Source organism: Cebidichthys violaceus, unplaced genomic scaffold (genome assembly GCF_023349555.1).
Source record: "Cebidichthys violaceus isolate CVI_PGR_0920_01 unplaced genomic scaffold, fCebVio1.0.p SCAF_11, whole genome shotgun sequence".
NCBI classification, from domain to species: Eukaryota; Metazoa; Chordata; class Actinopteri; order Perciformes; family Stichaeidae; genus Cebidichthys; species Cebidichthys violaceus.
The window spans coordinates 7,545,818-7,562,520 of record NW_027176274.1 but is presented as its reverse complement, the minus strand read 5'-3'; the positions used below and the strand labels follow the sequence as shown (position 1 = coordinate 7,562,520).

The following is a 16,703-nucleotide window of genomic DNA, read 5'->3' as shown; positions in this document are numbered from 1 at the left end:
ATATTGGAGAGGACACTTCTGTTTGGAAGAGGTATTGGACCATACCATTAGAAGCGGAAAAGGCACTCTTCCTTCATGTTAGAACAAGAAGAGTACATCATCTAATACACTTGTGAGAATAAAGTCTGGTTTCACCGCTTTCTCCCTCTTCAGAGCACACAAGTATCTGTAAAGTGTCTTTGCCAATAGCTTCTATAATGACGAAATAGCACAGATAATTTTTATTATCCTACTTGGAATTCTGTCATCTATGCAGACATTTATACTGTTGCTGTTTCTTGGTTACTTATGTATGTTATTCTTCACATTATATAGCTAACAAACAGCATGCGGAAGAAGCCTGCTGTCATTCTTAATGCTAAAGCAGAATGTACTGCAAACAACATTAAACGGTATCTGCCAAAACTGATGCATGTTTATTTAAAAGGAAGTATTTAATAACTACAAGGGACTACTTTTTTACTGAGCGATCACAAGAACTAGGCGGAAATTGACAGCCCTCTTACCTTGCAGTGGTATCTAACTTGTAAACACACACATTTATGCCGTGTAGTGTATGCAAAGGATTTCACTTTTTTTGACTGCTTTTAACCAATTCTGCAATGTCTAAACTGGCTAAACTACTTTTCACAATTAGTTTGTGCAATTAATGCATTCATGTTTTCTCATCGTTCTGTTGTCAGTAAAGTAGCAAAATGTTGCTGTATAAATGGCCTTATACAGCAACACTCTTAAATGTATAAACTTTTATTTGCTCTTAATTCTCTTTTCTTTTCTGTAAAGAGAAACTCCAACTCCAGATGCTCCAAACATTCTTAACCATCAAAATCTTCTCTTAGGTAAATTGGAGGCATTTTTTAGCAATTGCATATTATTACCATAGGTTACGCCTCTGAACACTATGTAAGGACTAGGCAGTTGTTATGCCATGTGCAAATACTCTGGCTCATGCCCAATAATTGGAGGGATATTGGAGGGATGTCACCAAAAATGAGAACTCCAGTAAAAGTGAAATTGAGGTAATGATAATTAAACCTAAAAAAAAAAGTAAACATGTGAGTTTCCTGAGTGTCAGTACTGGAAAATCAAAAAGCACTATGTAAGCCATTTAGAATATCATCCAAGGGTTTTTATAATCTTAAATGGGATAATGGACCAGTGTATATTTGCCCACACATGTAGCAATCCAATCATCATAATTAATCTATAATGTATGATAATTTAATTTTGATTATTTGATATTCTTGCAATTGTTATGTTCCTTGGATTGTAAAAACAAGATGTTTTTTTCTCGTCTTGGTAAGAGTGCTCTCGCCCACTCGTGAAATGTTCTCTTACCTGAGAAAAGAGCAAAAACAAAGTAAATGCCAGAAATCAATGGGTACTAACAAAAGAACTAATTGTGAGTGAGTTTGTTCCTATATGAGGCCCATTGTTGGTTTCAGTACTGCCTTATACAGTGAGAAGGTGAACAGATCCGATGTGCTGCACTGTGGCTGCTACACAGCCTCAGCATCTTCAGCACTTCTAATGCTGAACAGCTCCCCATACAGTGGAGTAGCATACAGTAGTGTGTGTGTGTGTGTGTGTGTGTGTGTGTGTGTGTGTGTGTGTGTGTGTGTGTGTGTGGATGGATCATTGCTGAGACATCTGTATTGCCCTGTGCGTGTTTGTATATGCTTGTGTGGCCCCCGCCTTCCTTGTTTCCACCCTGCAGAAGCTGATTTGTTATTCCATTTAAATGAAGAATGGCTATTGTTTTTAATCAAATGGTAACCATGAGCCAGAGGGACATAAGCTGCCAACCACAGCCAGGCTGATTTACACTCCTGTTCAGTTTTTCTCTCTCTGCCCGCCCTCCCCTCTCTAATCTTCCGCTCTTCTCCTAATTCTCCTTATATTGCTCCCTCTCTTATGCTTTTGCTTCCTCTGACTAATTCAGCCACTCGCTTCTCCATCGCTGTCTTGTTGTTGTTGTTTCTGCCACATTTCCTCTCCGCTCCACTTCTTCCTCCCTCCCTCCTCTCATATAATCTTTCTCCCTCACTTGCTGTTAAATCTGTCCGTTCCTCCACTTGAGGAGTAATGAGACAACAAAAGTGTCAACTCCTTTTCAGGCTCCACAATTATCCACCTCCCCCACCTCTTTCTCTCGCTCTTCGTCCACCTTTCTCCATCTCCCTATTCTGTTCACATATTAAATCTCTCACTTGTGATATTGAAATGATAATGGAACTGGATTCGTCTTGTTGGAAAAATGATGTCATTGTAACCCTACTGTTCCCTGAAGTACTGGGCCGTTACTTATTAGTATTTTGCAACAAATTGCATGACAATATTAATGGTTTTTAGATTAGATACAGTAAATATTGAATTAAAAATACTCTATTTTAAGAAATTATTCTTGTTTAAAGAAAAACTTAAATTGCGAGTAAGCGAGTTAAAAACTGAGTTTAACATTATGATTTCCAGGAAATGATGTCACAGTTTTTAGAAACAGCCTTTTTGGAATTGATCCAAGGAACAGTTGTGTTAGTGAATATTAGCAAAAAGTACTAAAGTAAAGTAGCTGTTACTGCGTGTACCACATGGAGATTCCTGAACATGGTAGTGTTTTGTGTTCCCATGATTGTCCTTAAGATAAATCACATATAATTGCTTGTCAGTGTAAGTGATATCAGGTATTTCTACAATTGAATGACTTCTGTTTTACTGGATGTGTTTTTTAGCTGGTGGAACCTTTAACACCAAGTGGAACTGCACCCAACCAAGCCCAGCTTCGCATCCTCAAAGAGACAGAACTCAAAAGGGTCAAGATTCTCGGGTCCGGGGCCTTCGGGACTGTTTACAAGGTAAAATGCACAAAAAAATTAAATAATAGTAACTAGTTTGCATGCCTTTCAGGTTGTACTTGAATGAATGCTCAAGTTGAGATCATGATATGAGATCGTGAAAAAAAAATAGGAAGACAGGAGAGACGAATTGCAGGATCATTAATGACAGGAAATGAATTGGAAGGCTGGAGGCGTGTGATGAAAAGAATAAGTAATAGCAGACACGGAGACCCCTGGGGTTACAGTGAAATAAGAGGTATCTGAGGTCACCACCAGTGTGATGATGAGTTGGGGAGAGGTAGAAAAAGATACAGCTGAAATTATAAAGACCAGACTCTCTCACTGAAATCATCATTGGTCAATTTGTAGATCCATCCATTCACAATATAGCACATTTATATGTCAGAGGTATGGTAGCAGAAGCACAGGTGTCCTTTTTCAATATCTTGCACATTTCCTTGGGGAATCTCAAGGCATCTCTAGGCAAATAAGAGTACATTGTCCATTCTGAGTTTCAGAGGGGAAGCATCCAGGCCGACTTGAAAATTGAGTGTTGTACTTTGCAAAACTTCTCTTTTCACCAAAATGCCTCACTCTCTCTCTCTTACACAAGCTCTATTTGTTGAGCTGCTGAAGGTACCCTGTTGAGTTATGACCACTGGTGCCACGGAGAAACGTTTCTGTTTTTGTTTGTATTTTGTGTTTTACTGACAAACGCACAATGACGCACATGTTAGCACACAAGACGTAGTGCGTGCAAGCCAGAGACAATGAACAGGTAAAAAAGAATCAGAGGATAATTAACCTGAACTGGAATTTCTCTCAGATCTGTTGCAGCGTAATACGATGTCTCTTTTTTTTTTTTACACTATTTCAGAGTTGAATGCAGTAACTTGTTGAGAATTATTATGGATTTTATTCGTAATAAAATACATTTTAGAATGCAGTAAATGGATTTAGGTGGGAAACACTGAATTTAAACTGTAACTTCAGAGGGTAGCGTTAACTGGTAATCAGTCCATTTTTTCATCACCTGTAAGACCCCAGGACTCATTTTGTTCAAACCTCACCTGGCAGAGTTGACCAATCGTCTTGACGTGGAAGCGGGTCCAGTGCTTGTATTGGGTGGAGTTGTCCTTAATGTCACGTTGAGCTCCAACGCAAGTACTGTAGCAATTAGATAGAGAAACATTGATGAAATCCTGAGATGTTTACAAAAGAACCATGCTAGCTAGAACATAAATGTACAACATTACATATCCCGCATGCTGTTAATATGAGAAAAAAATAGCAATTCATTCTGCTAAATATTCATCTAAGTGTGGGTAGACAGACTGTGTTTCAAACGGAGGCATCACTTTGGAGTTCCAGCTTTGCGAGGACACATTTTTTAACTCAATGAGCAGAGGTGTCGGTCTTTCTGTCACTGGGGATATGTAGTCACATCAGGGCAGAACAAAGGTGGAACACATTTAGAAAAAGTTGAGAGGCACTTTATTTCTCTCCTCTGTTAAATGCTTTGGCCACTTTGGCAGCTGCTTAATCACTTTAATCCCACCTGAAATTGGATACTTCAAAATGATTAAATAGTTTTGCCCAAGTCTCTTTTGAAGGACAAAATCACAGTTAATCATACAGTATGCAGAACATCTCATAATCTGCCAGTGAGAATATGGAAGATGGTTATTAAGACAGCTGACAAATTCAAGGTGAAAAATCCTTAATTTATTAATTGAGATTCCTCCTGTTCAAATCTTTAATATGTTGGTGGGATGTTGGTGAGTTGGAGTTTGGTGACTTGGCATTCAGTATAACGACTCATCGCCTGTTTGTGTTTCTTTAGGGTATTTGGATCCCAGAGGGTGAAACTGTGAAGATTCCTGTCGCCATTAAAATCCTGAATGAGGCCACGGGACCCAAGGCTAACGTGGAGTTCATGGACGTGAGTATCTTGAAAACTCCCAAATTAAACAGAAGAAACAATAAATGACAAGTTTCTTCTAGTTTTCCATCAGCTCAATTTTATATTTTAGAAAATGTTGTCATATTAACGCATTATGTTTGGTTAGGTCAGTCCAACAGATACAACATATACCTATCAGGGCACTGTTGCATTGGTGACTTAACCCTGAGAGGTGTTAACCATCTTATTTGACCAGATTGAAACCACTAATCAGTAACTTTTGAATCACCTCCATTGATGGAATGAAGCTTTTAAGAACAAAGTTCAGACTCCAAAGACACCAGAAGAGAAAACATCAGGGGCCCCTATACGCACCCACACACACACACACACACACACACACACACACACACACACACACACACACCCCTACACACACACCATGCCACAGGCACCCGGCCCAGTGCAGAAGGCCCTATTTAAAAAATATTCACAGCACGGCTCATTTCAAAAGGAAAATTAAAAAAGGAAATTATCTCCCTATGATGATGCAATGTAGATGAAATATCCTCCATCAACACACGTACACATACAGACGCAGGCACTCATGTTGTGCACTTAGTTTGACAGTCTAAGAGGGAGAATTTTAGAGTGTTAGCTTTTCTATTTTTATCAGGACATCTTTGATGAATATTCGTTGTGTGTTTAGCGTAATGCTCTATGCATTTTGAGGGCTTGTCTGGCAATCAGAGAACCAGTTATCAGTGATGACATGATGTTGGGCTTTACTGTAGAAAGAGGGATGGAGATGTAAAACTCTAAATATGCATTTACCAGCAAAACATGCATTTAAGTACTATAAGTTGTCTGATGTATGCATGTCTCTATATGTGTGCGTACCATTACATATAGCCAGCTGCTCACCCCTAGTTCTCCATCCAACTCGCTCAGATGGGGTGACAGAATATAAATGGTAAATTAACTTATTATCACTGGTTATCGAAGGGAGACACTTTCCTGGGCTTGGGGAATTCAGTCTAGTGATCTTCTAGCTGCAGGCCACATTCACTTGCCACTGACTGTTTGAAGAAGTCACAGAGAATTGATCATCATTCAATCCGTGTTTGTGTGTTTGGTGTATGTTTGTTTCCTACTCCTTACCTGTGGAGCACATAGAGGAGGGAAGTTATTCTATCAAATGATCCCAAAATGTTTGGCCCAGTTAATAATACCGACACCCCCTTCCTGCTGCCAGTGTCAGTACCCCGCAAGATTGTCATACATGTATGTGTTTGCAAGTGCGTAAGAGTGTCTATGTTTGTGTGTGTATGTAATCACAATAGTGGCTAAAGGCAGAAAGGGCATGCTACCGAATGTTATTTCTTTGAAAGACAAAATCGTCCTCAAAGCTTGTTTTGAAGCAGGAGAAACCCTGGTCTGTCCGTGGGTATTGCATTCAATAATTATTCAACCTCTACTGGACTCTATGGGTAATACTCCTCTCAATACTCTTAATCACAAGGACACCCAATGAAAGTTTGCATAAGCGTATTTGGCAAATCAAGACTTGCCTACCCAAATATGTGCTGACTCCACAGTATGGAAGGCAGCACCTTCATCAAACGTCTCACAGAAATCATAGTTCAGTGGTCATCTGCCGCTTCCTCATCATCAAAGGCTGAGGCGAAGTGTAACAACATAACGGTGAGAAGGAGAGAATGTCGTCGGCCCCCAGCAACCTCAGCTTTCCCAGCATCGCCCTCATGGATTCAGCTGGGATCAGAGAGGGCACATAAGGGTCCTGCTTGGAGCAGACAGACAGTGCAGAAGTGACAAAATCACACAACGCAATGGCGAGGTTTTCCGCCCACACCCTCGTTCCTGTTTGATGTTGTAGATAAGTCGATGTTGTGATTATATTTCAGTGTGTTTCCGTGTGCTTGGGATCGGAGGACAGGAGATGGAGAGGAGATTACCCTTAGAATCCAGTGGAGGACTCCGTTGTGCTTACAGAACTAGGGTTACAATATTGTAACCTTGGTTTCCCTCGTATTTAACTTCTGTTCTTTTCATTAATGTTTTGCTCAGTATTTGTTCTACATGATTTTCAAACAGACTGGACAATAAATGCAAACAATTTATTTATAAACTACGTTGATAAACCATATTTATAAAGCACTTTGTATAACCATGTTACATGGTGCTTTGCAGAAAATGTCAATATCACAACAGTGTCCTTTGAAAAGAAATTAATATTTCTTGAGATTTTCACTTTGTGTTCCTGTTTTGTTCCACTTACACATCATTTCAAAAACATTACACACAATTATTTGAAAATAACCTCAAATAAAGTATTGAATGTGTTCAATTCACATAACGGCGAATTTCAAGTGAATAAAGGTTTAAGTTTTTAAAGTGGTTAATGCCATTACTCAAAATAATTTAATCTCCCAATTTAGTGTTTTTAAAGCAAATTGGATGACTACTTTTTGCAATACAGCAATTTTCAGATTTTTTGTTTTACTATAACTCTGAAGACATAGAAACACTTTAATTTAAAATTGATAGAGAGTCACTTCAGCAAGAGTAAAATCTATTTAATTACGTTGTAGTTTGGCTGTAATTTTGTTTAACAGAAAGATGAGAAATGGCCAGAGTGAACATTTTCCACTCTAAAAAAAACCATACTATTGTGTTTTGTTAAATATCACGTTTTCTCACTGGGTGTTTATGCCGTACATTACATATCCATTATCCTTTATATCCATGACACAGACATACCCTCTACTTGATAAATCTATAATCTACTCACATTCATTATGGAATTACCTCCATAATCCCACAATTATTAACTACTTAAAATGCTGTCAGTGTTGTAGTCTAGTTTAGTTTATTACTTAAAGCCTTTCCTGTAGATTTAAGAGTGCAAAACCAATATACTATTATATACTATTCCATTTTAATGAGTGAAAATGTGAAAGTGCAATAGGATGCTGTGTCATTGGGGCCTTTCATTCATGGACCTGAACTCACAAATTTGAATTTATATAATGTGATCCACTCGCCGTTACCTTAAAGATATTCATGCATACAAAGGTTAAGACATCTCAGGAAACCACATCACATTGACAGGGGAACCCTGGAGTTGAAAGGGATCCTGTCCAACAGCCTTACTGAATATACTGCCAACACATGAACAAGTATCTGATTATGCAAGCGTTGTGATACCTGAGCCATAAACTGTAAATCCTAAACTGTGTTGTGGTTGTATCTCTCTGTCAGTGCACTGTGGACACATACTGTGTTGTGTATTATTATGTATAATGTATAGTTACACAGAATAGATGGTCTATATATTGTGTTTGGTCGTGTTTTTGTATCATTTGAATAATAGATTGCGTATGTTTATATGATACTACGATCGTATTCTTGCAAACTAATAATAATATTTTTTCTTATTCTAAAAATGCCGCACATAAAGATGTTGACACTGCAGGCAAGTTCAAAGCTCTATTAATAATGTACTGGAGCCGCTTCTTCATATGGACATATTTACTGTACAGTAGCGTATTCTCTAATAGCAACACTTCAGACCGAACCAGCGGAAAGACAGAACTGCCTGTTAAAAGACAGTGACAGATGATTTACAGCAATCTCACCTTGGTGTAGTTGCTACATTTTTAGTCAACTACAAAGCATGCTGACAGTCTTGTGAAGCATTGAGTCACTTTGATGTTGAGGTTATGAATAAAAATCAGCTGTTTCTTCAGGAACCTTGCTGCTTGCTTCAAGGGGAACTTCAGCCTTAAACAGAATAAGGGATCATATGGTCTTTGACAGTTCAGTCTACACTTGCAAACAAGATAAACTTCGCCAGTGGGTTAAGTCTTTGAACTATAGCTCCTGCATTTGTCTTCTGACACTAACTGAAAGACTACCTGCTTGGGCACAATACAACATATTATTAATATGGTACTTCTATGTTTTCTTGTTCTGAATATGCAAAGAGAAGCACAATCTAGTTAGTGACAAAGTCATCAAAAAAAGAAGTGTAAGTGTGTTTTGTGACCGGATTCCATGTACAGCTTTATCCAAATAAGGACAAGCAGAGTGTTTGGAACTGCATTTCAAGATCAAAAGTATCTAAGATCAAAAATAACAATATTACAGTAATGTATTTTCTGTTTGTGTTTTGCTGAAACAGTTTGTTGTTACCTGAAGTGAACAACACTATAGAATCTGTTGACAGACCATTTCAGATGTCAAACTCTCAACCCTTTCCCCCCACATGCCTGAGTGTATATCTGTCTCATTCAGGAGGCCCTGATCATGGCTAGCATGGAGCACCCCCACCTGGTCCGCCTGCTGGGTGTCTGCCTGAGTCCCACCATCCAGCTGGTCACACAACTGATGCCTCATGGGTGCCTGCTCGACTATGTCCTCGAGCACAAGGACAACATCGGATCCCAGCTGTTGCTCAATTGGTGTGTCCAGATTGCCAAGGTAAGGTTTGAGAAAGTTTCTTTATCGTTGTTATACTCACTGTATGGTTGATTGGTTTGGTAATTGGCAGGCTGGTGGATTAGCAGATCAGTAAAGGCTTGTTTTAAGTATTGGTTTTGTATTGTATTGATAAGTAATGAATATTGATCATTTTGTTACCCTAACAGTTTTTTATCAGTGGATTGTCTTCACTGATTGCTGCTTTTTTGCTTCCTTGACTGCACCAAATATCTCAATGAGTCATACGTGATGTTTTGGCGTGTTGGTGGGCCATTGGACCCTTAGTTGATCTTTACTGCAGACTGTGTATCATGCACTGCATACTTCAGGATTATCCCTCATTCCTTCTTGAATCTTACTGTATAAATTGTGTTTGCTTTGGATTACATGTACACCCAAATCTACTGAACCATCCGTATGCCCGTTTGTGTGTCTCAGCTAAAAGAGGCCAAGTGATTCACTCCATTGCTTCCAGAGTGAAAGGCAGATGTCTGCTGGTATTTGGTAAAGTGTCCGTGAGTGTGTGCTGGTGTGTGTGTGTGGAGGATTCAAATAGCAGACAGTGGTGCCCCTTCCCAGCCTCTCTGGAGAACTGAAGTAAATAATTCAAAGCCTAGCTTGATTTTGGTGGTGTTGAGAGCAAGGAGCTCAGTGTTACAGGATAATCGATTTAGGAGTGCATTTTAATTTGTTCTTATATATTTGTCAATATTAATAGGGGACAGCTACACCTTTTAATTAACCTATCTCCCTTTGTCTGACACAAAAATCACCACAGAGTCGATTCATTATCTGACTCGGTATAAGAACCGTAACAACACCGTAGCATTATGAGCAAACAAATTCATCTATTGATTATCAAAAGGTATTTTTTGCAAGGCTATGGTATTAGATTGCAGTGAACCTCTGTATATATCATGTGATATAATTATGTCTCCAAACATGCTGCATTTGACAGATGGCTGATGAAATTCTCATACACAGAGAGCAAAGTAATTGGTTAAAAAGCCAAGAGAAGCAGAATGAAAATGACTAAGCAGTCGATGCAGTCCCAGATTTAATATCTTAGACAAATATTTCTGTTGCCATTTTTGGCTAAATCAGAGGCAAGCTGTACTCTAGTGAGCTTCTATGGGAAAATATTAAAGCATCAATTAAACTTGGGTTCACAGTTATGATTGCACCACATAAAGTGTTTTTATATACCAAAGGTGATCAGATCATGCATCAATTCTTGTCGTGCTGACAAAGTCCCCATGCTGTGTAAACATTTTCATAGTATGGAATTAATCACACAAATTACTTTGTGGAAAAAGGATGTAGATCATCTATATACACAGGAATAAATAGTTGCCCGCTGTGAACAGTTGTCAACATGGTGGGATGTATAATTCATAAAGGGTAGATATGAGGTTGTATTATTTACCATTGTTATTCTGTGTCTCAAGTGTGTATTGTTTAGTGTGTTCAATAATTGGCTACAGCTCCTGGGGACTCAAATAGCCGTCAGGGGCCAGGTTTAATAAGGTGCCCACATATGGGTTCATGCTCACACAAGCATTTATCTGAATATGCCACAAAGGTGAATTAGGACCACCATCAACATTTCCACTTCTCATAATAGTTCTCATAATAACTTGTCCCATGCTTGAGTAAAACATATTTCCTGCATATAATTTCATTATCGTTATTATGGATGTATACATCTACTCATGCAGGGTCTTAAGGGGCTCTCAAGGCTTGCAAGTGACAGGGCTCCACTCTCTGAGGCAACATCCCTGTGGCCCTCCCACTCTGTCATGGCCGCCATCACAGCCATAGATTATTAATGGGGTGATCTGCCATGAGAGTCGTACTAATGAGCAGATTCATTAGAGCTACTACGCATGCAGGGCTCTGATGCCACAGAGTGTTATTCTTTTTCTGTTCCTTGGGTCTGATTTTTTATTTTATTTTTCTACATCACTATTTCCTCATTATGCCTGGTTGCTTTTTACATCTCCTCCTAGTCCACCCACTCTGTGGTCCTCTTGTTCATATATACAGAGTAGTGTTGCTACAATGTCAGATGTTTGACTTTGGAAACACTACTTCAATACAAAAAGTGATATATCAAAATATGACTCCACTGCAATACAGTGGGAAGAAAGGAAAACATCAAACAGATCTACACAACTCCTCAAGTAGCCTGACACAAATTTGTCAACTTCAGAGGAAGGGAAATCCATTTGAAGGCATGGTGCGTTTTTGTCAGTTGATGTCTTGATACCACTTTTAATGCCAGTACCAAAATGCTAAAGTCTCTGTCGATACCGCTCTAACAACAAAAGAGACATAAAGAGGGGAGATGATATCATATAATGAGTCCATACCACTCTGATAACAATACACATTTCTTCTTTAATATGTATATCTACTAAGCTGTAAACAAGCCAAGTAATGGACATGTGCTTGGCATTGTCTTGCAAAATGATAATTTGATTCTACTTTAATTTGAAATGCGTTAGCACACCCTCTATTGCTGCTACAATGGATTCCCTCATTTATGAGCCATAAAACGTTTTATCTGGGGCAATGCTTTTTGCAGGGTGAAGCTAAATCAATTCAGTGTGTCGTCAGAGTTAGTAACATATACACAGGAGACACATTTCAGTTCCACAAATTAGCTTTTAAATGGTACTGTATACTGGTATGATGTTATCACACAGTGTAACTATACAACTACAGTAATTAAGTGACACTTAATTTAAATTTCTCTGACATTTGTCTGTTTTGTAGTCTATTCTAAACTAAAAGCAGATTATCTGTTGTTTTTTTTAAAAAGAATGCCAGTTGAAATAAGACACAGTTTAAATAATAACGTAATATGTTTCAGAGTCAGTTTCATCTGCAGTTTAACACAGTTAATGCGACAACACTGGCAATAATCCAGTAATTGCAGTTATAGTCTTCATGCCATGAAAATGGAACTGTGGCTGTAAGGCACCCTGTAATAATACATACAATTTTTTGAACTAGTAGAAGAGACGCCGAAAGATACAGCAGAAGAGAAGTCATATCATTTGCCGCATTCGCACAAGTTGTACATAACAGTGATGGTTGCCTTCGCAATTCATATTCTTGTTAAATATTTAATGTGAACCCCACGTATTCTGCCTTTGAAGGAGAACTTGGTGTCCCACTACCTGTGAGACTTGTTTCAGGATGATGCATCATAACCATATCAATACAACAGCACTGTTTAAACAACCTCAGCTACATGGCAGGAATACCTCATCGAATCACGCTTTCCAGCAAATCTTTCCTGCCCCTCGCCAACATTACTGCTTTGGATTTCCTCCAAGCCAGGTGTTGTGGTTTGTGGTGTGTGTGTGTGTGTGTGTGTGTGTGTGTGTGTGCGTGTGTGCGTGTGCGTGTGCGGTAAGAGGGCCCACAGTGTGTATCACAGGGTCATTTCTCTGTGTAAACCTGACTAGACAAACATGCATTTCTCCAACTCATCATAAACATCCCCAGGGTTCCAATGAAATCTCAGTTCATTCCTATTTCCTTTCTCTTCTGTCTACTCCCCTTCTCCTGTCTCTCTGTTGGTATTTCTTTTTGTATGTGATTCTCTTATTTTAGTTTTTTTCTGTCCTTCTCTGAACATGTATGTAATAAAACTTTCCATTCCAATCCTTTGTTGGTACAAATAGTATCCTATCACTATTAGTATGTCAAGTAATAAGGCAGGGTTGACTTTGACTTGATTTTTGGACTGCTGTGATAAGCCACCCACTGGCCAATAATTACATTTTCCGCTGTCTTTGAACAACCTCTACCAGTGCTTCTTGTTAATGCTGAATAAGTTTGGCAAAAGATGTATATTGTGCTGTAAGTCAAGCCCACTATGTTTTTTTTGTTGAGTCTTGTTTGGAGTTACTATGTTTCCTACCTAAATGGGACATTGTTAGTTTTTTGCTGACTTGTTAGACCAAGAGTAAAATAATCAACAACTTTTTGGGATAATAATTCCACCAGGACACAATTTTTCAAGGGCACTATTTAGCTCAGGGCAACTAAGGTCTGCCCTTGAATTAATGTGATTACCTTAATAAATTAAAATTACTGCAAGGTTTTCATTTTTTTTTTGTCAATCAGTGAATGTTGATTTAGGACACATTTCCCTTGATGCAAGAACAAGGAATGCTTTCATTCCAAAATAAAAAAATCACCTTTTTTATCTCTTAAATTAAAAGCATTATGTTGTTTACTGTGTTGTTGTTTAAATGATTTAAGATTAAAGTGATAGGCAGAAAATATGTGAAACAATCATCCCATGTTTTCTGAACCAATATCCATCTGACTTTTGTTTGTTTTACAGAATACCCATGTTGGTGTGACTACCAACAAACTTGTACTTCTGAACAAACTCTCCTTCCCCTCTCTTCTCCCACGCTTGCCTCTTGTAGAAAACACTTAAACTGCATTTGGATGTTTGATTCCATCCAGCACTGGCACATAACATGCCTGCTCCAAGACTGCATGTTAACACACGGAGCGAGAGGCAGATCACAGGCGTCAAGCCTTTGATGCTACCAACCATTAGAAATGTCAACAAGTGTCCACTATCCCCTTGCTCTATCTCTCGCTCTAGTTATCCCTCTCTTTCATTTCCAAACTAATTAATTCTGAATCTTTTTTGTGGTGGTCTTTCATGACTGCATAAATAAGTGTATGATCCAATGTTAGCAGCTAGAACGCTTCCCTTCCCCTGGGCCTGAAAGGCCTGTTTGATTTGAGAGAGCTGCTTTATACATGTTGTCATCAGTTGCAATTCTCATCAAAGTGGAAGGCTAATTAGGTAGAATTTGTATATTTCATGTGTTGTTTATGTAAGTGGTATTTAAGCACAATACTTTCATCAATAACTCAAACACACAAACATCAATTTGTGGGGAAATTCATGTTAAAAATAAATGATCATTGACACAGGGAATTAAACTGCCTTAACATATTAGCCTTTTGATATAGTGGTAATACTTTCCTCCAATCACAAGCATACGTTCGCCTACTAAAAATTTGCTTAAGCATAGCCAGCCAATCAGGACGTGCCTACCCGAATAAGTGGGAACCCTACAGTAACACACAACCCCAAGGCAGCACACATCGCTGCTCAACATCCTACACCCTCTTCAGCAAGCGGTGTAGGATCAGCAGGGCCTCCTTTGAGGGCTCCGCCGGTGCTCATAAAACTAGGTTTACGATATCATAATCTCGTTCTAACTCACTAGACTTTATGGGTACAGTGGGCTGAAACATCAACCCAGCCACACTGATCCTGACCGACTAAAGATTAGCCACCACAGCCCAGTTACTTCTTTATAACCTTGGCCAACACAGCGGAGAAGTTGGGGGCCCTAGCCAACCCAGGTAGTGTGTAACCTAACTGGGTGGAGACATTGCCTAACCCTACAGAGGATAAACAAACAAACAAGCCCTGCACAACCGACTCACACCCACCATCTTCACCAGTCCTGTGTAGTTCCAGTGAGCACAAACCCTGAAAAGGAGCCCTCCATGTCCAAGATATAGAACCATGTGAATGGACAAGACGTCGACCAAGACGCAGCTGTACACATGTTCTCGATATCACTCCACCGAACAAAGCCGCAGACACTACCACGCTGCGTGTGGAGTCTCCCCCTGCCTGCCTATAGACTTGGGAGATTGGATAGGGCTTTACTGCCACAGCATCCCCAAAGCACAGGAACAGCTGTTTGGTGTGTCTGATGGGGACCGTGCATTCAACAAAACATGGCAAAACGCAATCTTTACTGATACGCCAGAAGTGCAATTGTCAAAGACAGACACAATCACCTGCTGGGGACTGGAGTCGCATTTGCACTGGCAACTTTCACAATAAATGTAGGGAACATGTCATACACTAAACACACACTTTCCCGAAAGGCAAAAGGTCACAGTAGGTTAAAACAAACATCTACTATGCTATGAAATTTAATATACCACAATGCATAGAATAATGACAAAATAAAACGTGGGTACTAGAAAGATTTTCACTTAAGTTAATCCCACCTTGGCTATATGCCAATTACTTCTGTAATTATGTTATCCTGTTCAGACTGCAATAAAAGCAGTGAGGATAAGGAGTTGGGTCCAAGTTTGTTTTCTCTTTCTCTGGTGATTGGCACATCGGAGTGATGCTGCCAAATGTGCGTTAGCATTTTTGGATGTGTCCCCATTTACATAATAACACACCCGGTGGAGCAACGCCGATGCACCTTTTTTAACACTCTCTCTCTCTCTTGTTGTTGAAGCCACAGGCAGGTATTCCAGCTCAAGAGTTTCACTTGCCATAATGTGAAGGACCCGCACGCCAAATCGGCTCATTTTACTAACCTCAGCACATTTCAATTTAAAAAATGAATCTGATCTGCTCAAGTCCCGTAAACTAGTTTACATGCAGTGGTCATCACAAGCGAGAAATCTTTGCGAAGCAATTTCTGCGGAGGGCTTCCTAGGAGGCTGATATACAGGACAACGATGAGACATTGTCTTCATCATCAGCAGACGAGGCCGATGTCTCAGCATGGATGACCGGAGGCAGCAGAGGAACGTATGCGGCAGGGGCAGGGACTTTGACGCCATCAATCTCAAACTCCGGCTTGCTCTCATTGAAGCAGAGCATCACATTAAAAGAGTCGGAAATTACCCCACCACTGCTGGCCATGCTCGGTGGCTCCTGAACACTGCACTCTTCATGGTCCCCTACCAAGGCACTCAAAGCACGCGTCGCAATCTGTCCTGGCAATGAGGCTGGGCACTGACGAGGTTCTTTAAGCGGCAACTCCATCCTTTGAGCTAGGCAGTCAGTGGCAAATCACTGTTTGCTAAACATAAAACGATGTTGAGTAGTGATGTGTGCTGCCTTGCATACTGTGAGGTTTGCGTGCATTCAGGAAGCTACATCCTGATTGGCCGTATTTATGCAAATTGTCAGTGGGCAAACACATTATTGGAAAAGAGTATTACCCATAAAGTCCAGTAAAGGGCGGAGCCTGTGTGGCTTGGAACTGCTGCTCCTTTATGCCAAAACGAGTCAGTTGAGGTGGTTGATCTGATTGGGATGCCCACTGGACATCTCTCATCTGGCCTGAGAACGACTTGGAATTCCCCAGAAAGAGCTGAAGAAGTAGTAGGGAGAGGGACATCTTCTACTACCTTGCTCAGAGTGCTGCCACCATGGCCCAGACCCAGATAAGCAGCAGAAAATGAACAGATATATAGATGGATTTGCGGTCTTTGTAGTATTTTTATCATTGAAAATTCTTGGTTAGTGAACCTTAGTCACCCAGAATGGCCTCTGCATGCAAAAGCACAAACCTCAAGGCAGCAGACAGATAAATAGTCACCAGAAAGAAGAGAAGGATACACAAAGACTATTAGGCCTTCACTGACTCATG

The 16,703-nt window shown here is 39.7% G+C and overlaps 1 protein-coding gene across 1 annotated transcript in view; it reads left to right on the top strand.

Annotated features, from left to right (window-relative positions):
• LOC137889938 (receptor tyrosine-protein kinase erbB-4-like) overlaps positions 1-16,703 on the top strand; it is a 286,634-nt gene that overhangs the window by 227,465 nt on the left and 42,466 nt on the right. Inside the window, exons 17-19 of the mRNA XM_068733985.1 lie at positions 2,730-2,852; positions 4,678-4,776; positions 9,055-9,240. Of these exons, the coding sequence (XP_068590086.1) occupies positions 2,730-2,852; positions 4,678-4,776; positions 9,055-9,240 (408 nt within the window). The remainder of the gene's footprint in view (positions 1-2,729; positions 2,853-4,677; positions 4,777-9,054; positions 9,241-16,703) is intronic.